Source organism: Medicago sativa, chromosome 1, assembly GCF_051527215.1.
Source record: "Medicago sativa cultivar Bolivia chromosome 1, Bolivia_mono, whole genome shotgun sequence".
Taxonomy (NCBI): Eukaryota; Viridiplantae; Streptophyta; class Magnoliopsida; order Fabales; family Fabaceae; genus Medicago; species Medicago sativa.
In genome coordinates, this window is record NC_140749.1 from 2,500,032 (window position 1) to 2,516,800 (window position 16,769).

The window sequence follows — 16,769 nt, forward strand, 5'->3', positions numbered from 1 at the left end:
TCACTATATGGCTTGAAACAAGCTCCCAGAGCTTGGTATGATAGACTAAGTAATTTCTTAATCAAAAATGATTTTAAGAGAGGACAGGTTGACACTACACTCTTCAGAAGGACCCTTGGGAAAGATATTCTTGTTGTGCAAATATATGTTGATGATATAATATTTGGTTCTACTAATGCATCTCTTTGCAAGGAATTTTCTGAGTTAATGCAGGATGAATTTGAAATGAGCATGATGGGAGAGCTGAAGTTCTTCCTTGGCATTCAAATCAATCAATGCAAAGATGGAGTCTATGTTCATCAATCAAAGTACACAAAGGAGCTTCTGAAGAAGTTCAAACTTGAAGATTGTAAAGTGATGAACACTCCAATGCATCCTACGTGCAACCTGAGCAAAGAAGATGAAGGAGCTAAAGTAGATCAGAAGCTGTATAGAGGTATGATTGGTTCTTTGTTATACCTCACTGCATCTAGGCCAGATATTTTATTCAGTGTATGCTTGTGTGCAAGATTCCAATCAGATCCTAGAGAATCTCATATGACTGCTGTCAAGAGAATCTTCAGGTATTTGAAGGGAACAACTAATCTTGGACTCCTTTATAGGAAATCCTTAGATTATAAGCTAATTGGATTCTGTGATGCTGATTATGCTGGTGATAGGATTGAAAGAAAATCAACCAGTGGCAATTGTCAATTTCTGGGTGATAATCTTATATCCTGGGCTAGCAAAAGACAAACAACTATTGCTATGTCTACAGCAGAAGCAGAATACATTTCAGCTGCAAGTTGTTGTACACAACTACTTTGGATGAAACATCAGTTGGAAGATTATCAGATAACTGCTAACAGTATTCCCATTTATTGTGATAATACTGCTGCTATTTGTTTGTCTAAAAATCCAATTTTGCATTCAAGAGCTAAGCACATTGAAATCAAACACCATTTTATCAGAGATTATGTTCAAAAAGGAATTTTAGATATACAATTCATTGATACTGAAAATCAATGGGCTGATATATTTACTAAGCCTTTAACTGTTGAAAGATTTGATTTTATAAAGAAAAATTTGAACATGCACTTCGTGTCTGATTAAATGTTTGCTTGCTCCTGAATAGGATTTTAGGTTCTGAAGTTAGTTCAGAAGCGGTAGTCCATCAGAAGCTCTTTATTGAGGTTCTGAGGAAAACTCGCTTCTGATGATGACATCAGCATCTGAAGTCCAGAAGCTGGATTTGTTGCTTCTGAATAGTTGAATTAGTGGAAACGTTGGGAGTTACTTTTTAAAGTAACTTCTGGCCCACTAACTTGGTAGTTACTCTGTGAACTTCTTACGTGGCCTGTATGTGTTGGTGTATAACTAAAAGGGCAATGATGATTTTAAAGCTTTGAAAGTACTTTTCACGCGCCCCCAATTTTGTCATTAATGTTATGTTTGTTTGTCTCTTTTGAATTGCAATCGTTTTACTTTTAACACTTTGTCAATTCACACACTACTCACTCACAACAAACACATTTGCTCTCAAACCTTTTGCGAAGTAAGCGCATTCCCTCAACCTTAGAACCCTAAAATCTTCATCTTCTTCAAATCTTCGTCAATCATCAAAATGGCATCATCAAGCTCAAAAGTTTCAGAATCTACATCAAACAAGCAAAGCGTATCAGAATCTGGGTCCATCTACAAAGAAAAGACTATGGATATTCCATGGGAATCCTTGATAGTCCAAATAGAGTCACCAGTGGATTTTACTTCACTCAAGAAGTACGAAGTAAACATGGAAGGTTTAATAGAAACACAGGAGCTGTCTGAGTATTTCAGTATGCTAAATGGGCCAACTTATGTGAATTTGGTCAAGGACTTTTGGTTAAAAGCTGAAGTGTACAATGAAAAGCCTGCAAAAGTCGTAAGCAAACAGGCTGGGTCAAAGAAAGGGAAAATGGTTATGGATATGAATCCTACATCTTTTGACAGCTTAGAAATAAGGTCTGAAGTGATGGGCATTCCAATAACCATCACTGAAGAAGTTATAGCTAAAGCTTGTAAAAGGCATGCAGAGGGAAGATTCCAAGAAATAGTCAAGAAGGACGATGTCCTGCTACAAGGTTACTTCAACACTCTTTTGGGTGGGAAGAAAGATGCAAAGCCTTCTGAAATGGAGATTCACAACAGGATGTTGGTGAAATTCAGTAATGATTGCTTCTTTCAAAGAGCAGGAGGATCTGACCAACCCAACAATCAACAGAAGCTGGCAATCTACTTCATGGCTATTTTGGAAAAGATAAACTTCCCAAGATATGTAATGGATCATCTCTGCTGGGCCATAAACGAAAGTATTACAAGAGGAAGAAAACAAGTACCCTATGGAAGATTGCTGTCTGAAATCTTTCATCAAGGAAGGGTGCTGGAGTTCTTAAAAAGGACAAGGAGTGCTTCTGATAGTTGTTTCGAAGTCTCTACTGCTGAAAGGACTATCAGTAGCAGGAGCTTACACTCTATGAAGTTCTTCAAAGAAGCCCCTAAAGATGAAAAATGGTTAGAGATGACCACTGCTGAAACTGAGATAATCAGGGACTTTCCTCACATCTTTAAGGAAAGTGACTCTGACTTTCTAGTTCAATCAGTAGCTGAGTACGTCTTGGAGGAAGCTGCTCACGCTAAAGGGAAAGGCAAGAAGGCCAAGGCAGTTGCTGTGTCAGAAGCTGCTGCTTCTGATGCACCTAAAGGGAAGAGGACCAGAACTAGTTCTGAATCAGAAGCTGCTCCTACTAAAGGAAAGAAGGCCAGAACTAGTACTGAGTCAGAAGCTGCTAAACCTGTTTCTATTAATGAAAAAGGAAAGATGCAGAAGGTTGGTGCTGCTTCTATTCCACAGAAGAGGAGAAAAGGTAAGGCAGACTTAGTAATCACTCAAGAGCAGCTGGATGAAGCTCTTGAAGAAATAGAGAAAGAGGAGGCTGATCCCAAGCTGAAGAAGAAGAAGGCTCCCCTTCAACTTGTGAGTCCTATGGTTGAGATGACTCAAATAAGGAAAAGGATGGCTGATGAACGTGCTGCTGATCTTATATCAGAAAGAAAGGATCAAAAAGCTCAATACATTCATCAAAGAGATGAAAAGCTCAAGGCTTTGGGATTGGAGGACTGTGATAGGTTCTACAAAGATAAACTGGCTGAAGTAAGAGCCATTGCTGGTAAACCTACTAAAGACAATGAAGAAGACGATATGATGCTTGTCTTTGAAAATGCTCCAGAAGAAGGAACTTCAGAAGCAGTTTCTCAATCTGCTGATCCACAAAAGATCACTTCTGAAGCTGGCCTTGCAGATCAGGTAATCCAGATTCCAGTCACCCCTATCCCCATCTCACCCTCTTCATCATCAGTACCTGAACCAATAGAAGACACTTCTGTCTTAGACAATCTTGCTCTCCACTACTCAGGTGAGTTACCCATAGACAAAGCCTCAGAAATAGCCTCTGAAACAACTCCAGAAGCAACTGCTTCTGAAAATGTTGTTTCAGAAAACCCCCATCAACAAACACCTGAACCACATAAACCCACAACACCCCCTCAATCACCAATAGCTATCATTGACCCCCAACTCAACAATCAAACAACAACTTCACCACATCAACCATCAACTGAAACTGAACTTCAATCTTTACCTGAACACTCTCCTGAACCAACTCCCATGGATGTTGACATCTCTCTAGTCAATGTTCAAGCCTCAACCTCCACCTCACACATTGATTCTGACCAGCCCTCATCTTCTAACACACAAACACACCTTACCACTCCAGCTCCTAACCCTATTCAAGATTTAGAAATCAGTGATTCTGATCTTGAAATCCTTGAACATCCACCCACAAACATCCTGGAATCTGGATATATCAATTCTGAGCTTCTGACAATCTTGAGTCAGATGCACAATCTGGTGGATCAAAGAAGGACAATTGATCTCACAGGTGCATATGAAGACTCCTGGGCATCTCTTCAGAACCGGGCAACTGAGCTAATTGAAAGCATAAGGGCCAAATGCATCAGAGTCAAGCAAGCTTCAGTCAGAAGGGTAATGGAGCATGTGAATCAGAGTCTGAGAGTAAGAAGCTCTACACTGCTCCTGGCAAACCAGCCTTTCTTCTTTGAAACAGATTACTTGACCAGAGAAGCAAGGTTGTGTAAGCTTCTGAAGAAACAGATGGCACAACAGCAGCAAGAAGCCAAAGAAAGGGAACAAGCTCTTCTTCAGAGGCAACAACAACTTGAAGAATTGTTGAAGAAGAAGATTGAAGAAATGGAAGAGATGAAGAAACAACAACAAACCAACCCTTAGTTGCACACCCTTGTGTTTTTCTTTGTTTGTTGTTTGTTTTTAAAATTTCTTAGTCCTTGCTTCTGAAATCATCTTGTCTTATTTCTTTTGCTTACTGATTCTGACTGTTTAGCTGCTTCTGACAATTGAATATACATGATTTTTGCTCTGATTTATTTAGTTCATTGCTTAGTATACTCTCTCACGTTTGAGTTTTTCTCATATCTTTTTGTCTTTTGTGCTTAGATTTATTTTAATTTTTTTTGATAATGACAAAAGGGGGAGTATATGTGACTAGTATTTAAAGGCTCTGAGCCCCATTAATGGCATTTGAAATTTTTGAAAAACTTCTATCTTTTTACCTTATTGGTATAAGCTATGAATGAACGAAGGAGTATCAAAATTCAAGTAAAGTTAATTGAACCATTCTTCTTATCTATAAGTAAATTCTTTCATTGATTCAGTTTTGGTTTTAAGCTCTGATAATAATTATTGCGCGCAAAATGAATTTAATTAACCTGGATAGAACTTAGGGGGAGCTTACAAACCTCACCTTAAAGACTATCAGACTCAGGGGGAGTTTGAGCTTACAAACCTCAGATTCTGAGCTTACAAACCTCAGAACCTCAAAGTCAACTTGTTAATTAGATTAACAACAATTGATCAATTTTAAATACTTTTGTTTGTCATCATCAAAAAGGGGGAGATTGTTGGAACAAAATGTGTTTAACAATAAACCTTAAAGAGTTTTGATGATAACAAGGTATTAAAAATTGTAAATTGGACTAGCTAATATTTGTTCAAGTGTACAGGACCATAATTATAAAGTTACATCATCATTGGTTCTAAATGAGCAAATAAAGAGCTATGGAAACAACAAAAATTTGAAGCTTAAGCGCTCCTGAAGTCAAGCTGCTCCTGAAGAAAAAGCGCTCCTGAAGTCAAGCCGCTCCTGAAGTAAGCTGCTCCTGAAGAATAGTGTTTCTGAAGACAAGAGGTCCAGAAGCCACAATATCAGAAGCCGCATCATCAGAAGCTGCAGAAGTCATCTCATCAGAAGCTGAACCATCAGAAGCTGCATCATCAGAAGCTGCCTCATCAGAAGCCATTTCACCAGAAGCTGAGTATCAACTGGATTTGCAAAGAATCAAGAATTGAAGAATTATCAATGCAAAAGCTGTCTATTGGATTCGAAAACACAAACAAAGGATTAGTGGAATTTGCAACGGTCATTTCAAAGATGTTTGAAGGCGTGTGTTTGCAATTTGGACGAAAGCGTTGACATTGTACTTTGTACGAATTGTACAACCACGTTCTCCACTACTCTGTTTTGTGTCTGCGCTTCAAGACAAGAAAACAGCTCCAGAATACGGTCTCGCCTGCATAGATGTTCCTTTGGATAAGGAATGGATTTCAAATTTGTTCTTCATAGGACAACAACCAAATCAGGCAAAAGATCATTGGTGAAAGATCAAGCTTCAACAACGACTCTTTGGTGTGCTGGCAATTTCACAACGTCTCTTTCACACCTCTATATAAAGGAGTGAAGACCTAGAGAATTGGTAATGCAAGAACGCTGAACGAAAGACTCACAAAGATTTTCACAAGTACCAAACCTCTGCTGAAATTGTTCTGCATTCACTTAGAATTTCTGTGTCTCAAAGTCATATCTTAGAAATTCTTAAGTCCATTGAGTCTGTATCTGATTTGTATTGTGAGCACCTCTGATTGTATATCAAGTGTTCAACCTTAAACAATTTTCTGTGTAATTTTGTTTAATTAGGAAGTCTCTTGCAGTTGTGCTTGAGCAGGAAGTCTCTTGATTGTGTTCTTGAGCAAAGGAAGTCTCTTGCTTGTGTGCTTGAGCATTGGAAGTCTCTTGCTTGTGTGCTTGAGCATTTGTAATCAGATATTACTCATAGTGAAATCTCCTTGGAAGTGCAAGGGGGACTGGACTACTTCCGGATTGTGGAAGGAACCAGTATAATTGCTTTGTGTCGTTCTTCTTCTCTCTCTCTGATTTTTTCCGCTGCATTTAGATTCTGATCATCACTTCAGAAGCTGTCTCACTTAGCTTCTGATCAGTGTATTCAGTTATTTAGAGAAACGAAGAATTTTTTTTTCAAAACACAATTCAACCCCCCTTCTTGTGTTTTTCTCACCTTCAAAATGTTGTTGATATATTTATGTTAAATAAAATAGGGTTAATTAAGTTTTTAGTCCCTATAAATATTCACAGTTTTGTTTTTAGTCCCTATAAAATAAAATCACACTTTTTAGTCTCTGTGACATTTTCCTTAAGCATTTTAGGGACCAAAAATGTTGATGGAAATTTTTTATAGGGACTAAAATGCTAATGGAAAAATTTTATAGGGACTAAAAATGCTGATGGAAAATTTTATAAGGACTAAAAAGTGTGATTTTATTTTATAGGGACTAAAAACAAAATTTTGAATATTTACAGGGACCATTTACTTAATTAACCCAATAAAATATTGGTTTTTAAAAATAGAAAAAATAATAAAAATATTGAGAATGAATGTGGAAGTGACACGTGACATAAAAAACCTTACTTTATATATATACTATTGATTGATACTATTGATTGATTGATTGATTGATTGATACTATTGATTGATACTTTATATATATACTTTGTTGAGATATTTATGTTAAATAAAATATTGGTTTTTAAAAATAGAAAAAATAATAAAAATATTGAGAATGAATGTGGAAGTGACACGTGGCATAAAAAACTTTATTTTATATATATACTATTGATTCTTTTATTAGCTCAATCTCATTTCTTTTGACTAAAACTTTTCAAACTTTGACCGATACTTCTTACTAAAGAAAAAAAAAAACCTTGACTGATACAAAATAAATTCCTAAATGAATTTTACTCAAATAAATCCTAAATTAATAATAAACGAAAAAAACATTTTTCCAAAAAAAATAATAAAAGAAATGAAAACATTTATTTACATTTTTATATAACTAATTAAAAAATGAAATAAATCTCTAACTAGAAAAAGAGTAACAAAGTAGGTTTATGTGGTAAAAGACGAGAAGAAACAACAGCGGCGAGAGAGAGGAGCGAGAGGAGAGAGGAGAGAGGAGCGAGAGAGGTCGCAAAATTTTTGTTTAGAGAAAGGGTTTCATCTCTAACTAGAATCATCACATTAATTCTAATTCTAGTTCTAGTTGGAGAATAACCCAAATTCATTCTTATAATTTATCATTCTTTTCTTTTTTCATTTTATTTTTTATTTATTCATTCGTGCTTTTGATTCTATACTAATCAATTTCATCATTTTTTTTTTTGTTGGTGTTTTTGGTTCAAAACCCTAATTATCAATCAATGGTTACCACTCAAAATAATCACTCTCCGACGAGTGTTCCGTCACCGGCGCCGCCGTCTGCTGAAACTAACAACCCTAATTTCATTCGAAAAACCCTCCCTTCACCGTGGGCTCAAGTCGTACGCGGCGGCTCCGGCTGCGATACAGAATCTCAATCACAATCACCCACCGGAATTCATCAATCACTTCCGTCGTCATCATCGTCTTCCTCCTCCTCCTCTCTCACTATGGCCGACCAACCTCCGCCGTCTGATGATTCTCCAAAAGCCGTAGTGGTATCTTCTTCTCCGAAGGCGGTAGTGGTATCTTCTCCGCTTCCGGCTCCGGTGGAGAAGAATTCGAGTACAATAGCTTCAGATGGTGGCAATGCAGGTGGTTCTAAGAAACCTGCATGGAACAAACAACCCTTGAACGGCGTCGTTGTTGAAATTGGTCCTGTCATGGGTGCTGAATCGTGGCCTGCTTTGTCTGAATCCGCCAAAATTCCTGGTAAATTGCCACCTGAATTGTCTTCATCGAAGATTACACCTGTTGCTGCTGCTGCTGATGGATCACCTTCCACTTCTCAGGTTTTGTTCTATTACTTTCCCTAATTTTCTGAAAATGATTTTTTTTCCAGGTATGTTCTCTGTTTACTTTCTAGAGATTAATGAATTGGATCGAAATATGGTTTATGAATTGAATGAAGCAATGATAGATACACTGACATGACACTGAAAACCATGTCGAAACTAGTAATTAAAAAAAAAAAAAGTTCAATTGAACGTAGTTTCGTTAGAGTAATTTGATTAATGTTACTGACTCCCCTTTGTAGGTTAAAGCTTGTTGTTATTGTATTATCTTTGTTTACTTTGTTGTTTTTTATTTTTTTCATTTGAGGTATAAAGTGATTGTAAGAGGAATCCTCTCTGTTGTGTTGCTAAGTCCAGGAAGGAATATAATTGTTGTTGATGTAAATGTTGTTTGTGTTGAATTCGGTATACTGAGAATCCTGTATATGGTAGCATATAGAGGTGTATCGATATGATTGAACATTATAAACGTGGATATGAGAGATATGATAATATTTTATAATTCTGTTATGATTTGTTATGCATAGCACTTATGATGAACCCAGTGTTGTTAATCGTGGATCACAGAAAATAGCAGTTTGTTAATATTCTGCTATGCACTCTAGCTGCTCTATGACGGTATTTTGTACTAAATAGCTTATTGTGGAAAAATAGTGGTTTGTTCAAATTCCGCTATGCCATAGGGCTATAGTGCCACTGTTTAGCAACATTACTTGAGCCCTAGTTGATGATGACAAAACTCTATTTCTGTTTTTGGATTTATATCCAGTATTAGGCTATTGTCAAACAGGGTATGTCTTTGCGAGGAAGAATTTTATATCAACTTTAGTGTGGTAAATGGCGAGTCTTATATGCTTGCATGACCTTTCTATTGTTTTGTAGGGGCCTATAATTTCACACACTCCTCAGAGACAAGGTACTAGTAACACAAAATCTAGTTCTATGGCAAACAATAATGTGCCCAATAGACCAAGACCTATGAGGCGCATAGGTGGCAGTAATATTGGGCCTGGTCCTGCTCAGAGCAGCTTATCCAACCCTCCTACTCCTCCACCACTGCCTCCCTATCCTGTATATCAGCTCCCTCCAGCAGTTAGCTACCCGAATATGGTGCCAAGCATCCCTGACTCTTCTCCAAGAGATCATCACCGGAACAATAATTGGGATGCAAGACCATTTGTAGGGGGTTCCTCTCGCAGGGGTCATTTTGGGTCCCATCCACGAGGAGATGGTTCCTATCATCAGAATAGTTATAGTAGCAGGCGTGATCATGATCGTGGAAATTACGCAAACACTAGAGATGCTCACGCACCCCAACCAAGGATGCCTCCCAGAGGAATATTGAGGCACCCACCACCTAGTACTGCTGCATTTTTGGGTCCTCAAACCATTGGACCCTTCCCAGCCCCTGTTGCTTATCCAGGTTAGTATGCGTCTCTTATTCATCAATTCTGTTTATACGAAATTTAATATTACTAATCCTCATTTTCTGTCATTTTGTCATTTTAGATTTTTATTACTTTCCAACAGTGCCGTTGGATCCCTTTAGGGGTATGCCAGTCTTTCCCCACATGCCTTCTCCTGCAACATTCTTCCCTGCTGCAGAATCTTCTTTGTCCAATGTGATAGTCAACCAGATTGATTATTATTTTAGGTAGTTTTAATATGTTTCTGTTCTTTTTGTTTATCAATAATGTTTGACAGTTGAATTCTGTATTAATTGCTGATTTATTTTTGACAGTGATATTAATTTAGCGAATGATGAGTTTTTAAAGTCCAATATGGATGAAGAGGGTTGGGTTCCAATTACCTTGATAGCAAACTTCCCTCGAGTAAGTTAAATTTACTTTGATTAATCGCTAATATTTTCGCTAGAGCCTTTGAATATGTTATACTTAATGGTTGTTTTTAGTTAATCTTTGATTTGCACCGGTCATTTATTGACAAATCTTTGTTCATATTGATTTTCAGCAATGATGAATTTATACTTACAAAGTTAATCTGAAGCTTACTATCTATATGTAGTTTTACTTTTATTGATTAGATGGATTTTACCTTATACATTATACATTAGAGAGTTGGGGTAACACCTTTAGTAGAAAAGATGGTGGAAACTAGGCCTAGGTGGATTTGGCATGTAGAGAGAAGACTTGTGGATTTGGTAGTAAGGACAAATCATTAGAGATAGAGGAAGACCTAGAAAAACTATAAGAGAAACTATCAATAAAGATCTAGGGATTAATGAGTTGGATAGGAACATAGTATTTGATGGAACATTATGACGTTGTTTGATCCATGTATCTGATCCCACTTGGTGGGATAAGGCTCGGTTGTTGTTGTTGTTGTTTTTGTTGTGCCTTATACACATGGAGTTATGTTTTGTTTTTCTTCTTATAAATGACCTAGCATTTTTCTTGCATTATAATCACACACACCATCAATTTTGGCAGGCATGCTGATGTTTGTTTATTGTTTTTTCAAGAAAAAGAAAGGACACATACAAGAGTTCAAAATTTAGAGATATTAGTTTACAGTATCATCAAGAAAAACAAAGGAAAGCTACTTCTTAGAGTGTATAATGGTACAATCAGGAGATAAATAAGATAACGTCCATCAAATAATTATAAAGTTTTTTAATGGTTGCTAGTAGAAATCAGGGAGTGAAATTTAGATGTGATACTCCCTCTGGTCCTATTTATAAGAAACATTTGACTTGTTTGATTCATTGCATAAATGATGTATTTGGTCTATATTCTAGACAAGATACATTAATTGCAAAATGAATCTAAAAAGTCAACTTTTTCTTATAAATAAGACCGAATGGAGTATTCTATAGCTTGACCACTTCTTCCTTTCTATATGTTCACCAAAATTGTTCTAGGATTCTATTTTAAATTGTTTACTACTGACTATATTATTAACTAACGGAAATCAGTGGGTTTTCCGGGTATTGAATATCGGCGGTTCACTAACCTAACATATGGTTAAGTGCTCTGAGTGGTTTGGGGGGATTGATGACAAAAAAAAACAGTTGTTAGATAAGAACAATTATTAAGGTGAACCTTAACATCTATTTTCATGATTTTTTTTTTTTTATAAATTTATGATAAGCTTTTCAATTATATTGTATGCTGTCAATGGTGTGATGTGATGAAAATGGAACTTTAATGAAATCACCTGGCTAATGTTTTGTTTCTCCTCCTCTTTTGCAATTTTGAATATTGTGAGTAAATTCTTTATCACTTATGCCCCAATTAATACTGTTTATTGTTACTATTCCCATGTACTTGATTATATTTTTTGACTCCTTTTAATGAGAGATGTTAGTAGAAAGACTTGTTACTGAATGTCGTTACAGACATGTTAATTGTGCAACACTTTCAATGGATAGATACAATCTTGGATTAATATTTAGTGCATGACAATTGGAGGTTGAAGACAACATTTATTTTTTGATATAAATGAAATGTGTTATTGTTCCTCTATATGCATGGATGTGAGGCAGTTTGAATTGAAAAATAAATTGAATTTTGTCCTTTTGAAAAGCTGTTCTTTAACAAAACTTTCCTCACACCTGAGTTGTCATGCTCTTAAATCAATATGAATCTCTATAGCACTGCTTCTACTTGTGATACAAGAGGTGTTAGAGGATATACTAGGTTATGAAGTTATCAGTGAGCATTTCATACTGATTTGATTTTGTAATGTGGAAATCAAGTTTTTATGTTTGACATGTGTTCATTTTTCAAAATGCTTAGCAGTAGCAGCACACTGAGTTTTGCTTTTGTTTTATGGAATATCTCTTTGAAGGTTAAAAATTTGACAAGCAATATTCAGTTGATACTTGATTCGATGAGAAATTCAAATGTTGTGGATGTCCAGGTGAGTTTTCAATAGCATTGTGTCACTTTCATGTTATGCTAGCACATTCTGTACATATATCGCTACAATTCACTATATCTATCATATATTTGCTTATTTCTCTATGTTAACTTTGTTGCAGGGTGACAAGTTGAGGAGGCGTAATTGGATGGACTCTGCTAAAGTTCAAGCTGATTCTGGTTCGGTTTCACCAGTTGAATCAAGGGGCAATAGCTTCACTGCTGATTTTCAAACTATTACTTTGGATAAAATAACTAAAGATGAAGGCGAGTCTTCCCGTCAGCCTCAACTCACAAATGGTAGTGATGTTGCCAGTAACATCAATTAAGCTGGTAACATCAATTAAAACTGTAATGGCATTGTCTAGCTTACATGAGTTATTGGCCTCATCTGCTGAGAATTTTAGTGATATGATCCATCTTTTTTATTCTTTTCTTTGGAGGGGAAGGGAGTAAAGGCTGTAACGGTCACTCGATTTTGACAACAATTTTAAATTAAGTAGTGCAAACAAATAAAAATTATCAATTATTACGAACGGTTAGAGATAAAAAGAGTTTAATGGGAATTTAGACATAAACTTGAGTTTTGACTGAGTCGGATCTTATGAGATCATTGGTTTGTATAGGTTATATTTATTGTGGATTTTTTCTTTCTTATTTTTAGATGGTTTGTGGTGGAATATGCTAGTTAAGTCACTTTTTTTGGTGGATGAATTGAATTTTTGATGTTGTATTGGAAATTTTGTTCTCATTGAATGGAGTGTTGTATGGCATATGATTGATGGTTTTTTTGTGTGTAGGTTCTACTCTACATTTTATTTTGTAATTGTTTTCTTTTTTAAAAAGGATTGTTGAATTTTCAATTTTCGTTTTCTGTTTACTATATCCTAGGTTGTAGTTTGACATTTTCTAGATTGTAAATCTTGGGTATTGGTGCTGCTTATTGGTGAAAAATGGTTTTTAAGCACCTCAAAATTGCTCACTTTGCCGAAAATAGTCGGTCGGGAGTTATGGTCTTAGCCACTTTGAGGTGCTGCTTAAAGAGCAATGTGTCTATTGACTGGCTCCAAAGTTCTGTTAACTGTAGTGTTTTTGTTGGATTGTTCTGTTAACTGTAGTGTTTTTGTTGGATTACTGCAATTCAAATATTTATTTTTTATGTAATATTGTTAAACATTTCTTTATACCAAATACATTCAAGTAATTATTTTTATAATTATAACTAAACATATCCTTCGAAAAAAATCTGAACACTATAATCTTCCTAAAAAAACCAAAAACAATATTGCTCAAAAACAAAAACAAAAAAACCACACACAATATAATCCCCCTAAAAAAACTAAACACAATATATTTGTTTCTGTTTAAACTGTTTTTCTAGAACTGGTATTGTTTATAGGTGGCTTCTAGATAGGGGTGGGCAAAAAGTTATCAACTGAATTGTTACATAAAAGTCATGAACCGAGCTGAGCTGCTATTGAACCGAACCTTTTTGAAAAAAACAAAAACTGAACTGGAACCCAAATTGAACCTTTTTGAAAAAAAACAAAAACTGAATTGGAACCCAAATTGAACCTTTTTGAAAAAAACAAAAACTGAACTGGAACCCAAATTGAACCAGTTTTAGCTTCACAGAATTGCTTCATCATTCAAAAACCAGTTCCGCAATTGAACCAAAGCCGGTCTCGTTCTCGATCACAATCTCCACTGAATTACTTCATCATTCAAAAAACGTATTTTGTTCCTTCAATTGCCATTGTTTTCATCTTCAACAACCATATCGAGTTTCCACCATCGCCTCTTCCGCTGTAACGATGCTGATCTCAATATTTAAAATTCAATTGAATGACCTCCAATTGTGAAGAACAGCAATAGATGAATCATCACTGTGAAACGATTGAAGATTTGCAGTTTCAATTTCTCTCACCACAAGCTCCCAATGCAACCTAGACTTCATCTTCTTCGTATTTGTATCCTTTTAGTTTCAATTGAATATGTGTTTCATTTGTATCCTTGTAGTTTCAATTGAATATGTGTTTGATTTCTCCAATTCTACTTTTTCAACTTTGAATCTTAGCTTTCTCATATCAGATGATTTGGAGATGGTCCAATTCATTTTTTTTTTAAAACGAAATAGTTCACCAGTTTAAGAACCAGTTCGGTTTGGTTCTAACGAACTGTCAAACAGTTTAGTTCGGTTCGGACACAGTTTTGGGTCTGAAAAGAACTTTGCCCATCCATACTTCTAGAGTGTTGACTTAATTAAGTTCTTCATTGGTGTGTGTGTATTGTTTTTGACCAATAAAAAGAATAAAATGAAGTTGTTACCAAAATTGTCTTAAATGATTGTTCAGATAACACTACTCTTGAATTAAATAGATAATTCTGATTTGTTAAAAACTAAAAGAGAGAACATCTACAATTACTCACACTAAATCTTGTCTCTTGTACTGTTCCTATTCTTCCCCTCTTTCATAATTTTTTTTCTGAACTTTTTGTTCTATTGTTCATACTCTTCACCCTCTTCTTCATCAATGACTCAGATTTATCTCAACCTTTATCAAATAGAAATTCATATGCAATCACAAGTATCTCCGTGTCAATATTTTCCTCATCACCAACCACATGCTCGTTTCTGCATCATGCCTCTCCAAGAATATGTGTACAATTTTTTTCCTTCCAAAGGATATGATAAATAAAATAGACCAACAAATATAGATTTTCTAAAAATAAATAAATATAGACGTGCAATCATATAACACCACACATATATTTAAGTATGTATTTTAGAAAATAATAATATGATACGATACTATTGTGAAGTATTGCGTATTGAATGACATTCTAAAGATTTTTTTTTTTTACAAAATCTAAAATTTTTTATATTATCAATACATAGAAAAAAATTTTTCCTGTCAAAATTAGTATAATTAATTTCATTATATATATATATAGGGGTTTGCTAGAACACACCCACTAGTTTTTATGTGGGAGTGTTTTAGCAAGTAAATAACTAAAAAGTTGTTAAATACACCCTAAGGTGTATGTTGCTATAACACACCTTCTAACAAAAACAAGTGGGTGTGTTCTAGCAAATCCTATAGGCATTTGCTAGAACACACCCACTAGTTTTTATGTGGGAGTGTTTTAGCAAGTAAATAACTAAAAAGTGGTTAATTACACCCTAGGGTGTAGCTTTGCTAAAACACTCCCACATAAAAACTAGTGGGTGTGTTCTAGCAAACCCCTATATATATATATATATATATATATATATATATATATATATATATATATATATATATATATATATATACATATATATATATATATATATTGTGTGGTAAACAAAATATTATTCAAAAAAAATATTATAAAATTGTATAGTATATAATGTATAGTATTACCTAATAAAATGATTGTTTTATCTTTTACACAAAAATATAGTATATTTTTTTAAACAACAAAAATATAGTATATAAGATGCTAGATTGTTCCTCACAAAGCGCGAAACTTGTTGTGGCGGATATGTCGGGGTTGTATTCCAACTTGGTCTAAATTGATCCAGAGTCATGTGCCATGTACAAATAGATGTCTGTGGTGTGATGGTGAGGAGGAAACAGATTGGCATGCTTTTTTTTTTTGAAGGAGATTGGCATGCTTTTGTTGGTTGTGATGTAGCTAGGGAGAGTTGGTTTTCTTCCGGACTTTCTGATGTGTTGTTACCGCGACTAAGCTTATTTCAGTCTATGTCAGAGCTTATTTTTTATATTTGTCGCAAGGAGAGTGCTGATATGGGTGGTTGTGTCACGGTTCTGTTATGGCAGTTATGGGCAGTTAGGAATGATGTTGTTTGGAACTCTAGTCGTGATACACCGTTGGGAATTGGGAGGTTGGCGTTGAGCAACTGGTAGCAATGGAAACTTGCCCAAGAAATGAACAGTCCGGGGAGGAGTGCAGCTCCTCCCTTGCCCGCGCAAATTCGATGGGAAAAGCCCAATCATGGATGGTTGAAGTGTAATGTTGATATTGCGTTCCATAGGTCCGAAGGGATTTCGACTACACGTTGTTGCTTTAGAAATGTTGAAGGGGTGTTTGTTGCTAGCCATTCGACGCGTAAATCTGCTCTTATATCAGTCCTTGAAGGTGAGGCAATGGAGTTGCAGGAAGCAATTCAAGTTGCAATTGCAAAAGGATGGGATAAGGTCGTATTTGAGACGGACTCTCGTACTCTAGTGGATCGAATTTCAGACCGAAGTAGTGGTATATCAGAGTTTAATGTTATAGTCTCTTCTATTAAGTTAAACGTTTATGCTAGCTTTATTTTCCAACTTTGAGGTAAAGTTTGTCAGGCGTCAAGCGAGCATGGCTGCTCATAAGATTGCTAGTCGCCATGTTTTTGAGATTTGTCCTCCTTGTATTGAATCTTTTTTAATTAATGATATCAGTTAAGTTTGCATTGGTAAAAAAAAAAGATATTAGATTGTGTTAACCATTCAGCTCCCTAGAGAATATAATGTCTCCTAAAAAAATAATAAAATGTGTACTATTATATAATCATATTAAAATTTAATTATCTGGTGTGCATACCATAAAAAAATATAAACATATACGTCAAGTTATTTTTTATCTTGAAATGGTCAACATTAAT

General features: G+C 35.4%; 1 protein-coding gene across 1 annotated transcript; it reads left to right on the forward strand.

Annotated features, from left to right (window-relative positions):
* The first annotated feature begins 7,357 nt into the window (after window positions 1–7,357).
* On the forward strand, window positions 7,358–12,891 carry LOC146951697 (la-related protein 1C-like). The gene is made up of 6 exons (XM_085754286.1): window positions 7,358–8,234; window positions 9,120–9,660; window positions 9,747–9,891; window positions 9,979–10,069; window positions 12,048–12,119; window positions 12,241–12,891. The coding sequence occupies exons 1-6, from the start codon at window positions 7,665–7,667 to the stop codon at window positions 12,445–12,447; spliced, it is 1,626 nt and encodes a 541-aa protein (XP_085610412.1). The 5' UTR covers window positions 7,358–7,664; the 3' UTR covers window positions 12,448–12,891.
* The last annotated feature ends 3,878 nt before the right edge of the window (window positions 12,892–16,769 follow it).

Bases quoted from the DNA above. Each gene is read 5' to 3' on its own strand.
- LOC146951697 (XM_085754286.1), top strand. From the start codon at position 7,665: ATGGTTACCACTCAAAATAATCACTCTCCGACGAGTGTTCCGTCACCG. The intron at 8,235-9,119 runs GTTTTGTTCTAT...ATTGTTTTGTAG, and splicing joins GATCACCTTCCACTTCTCAG to GGGCCTATAATTTCACACAC. The intron at 9,892-9,978 runs GTAGTTTTAATA...TATTTTTGACAG, and splicing joins CAGATTGATTATTATTTTAG to TGATATTAATTTAGCGAATG.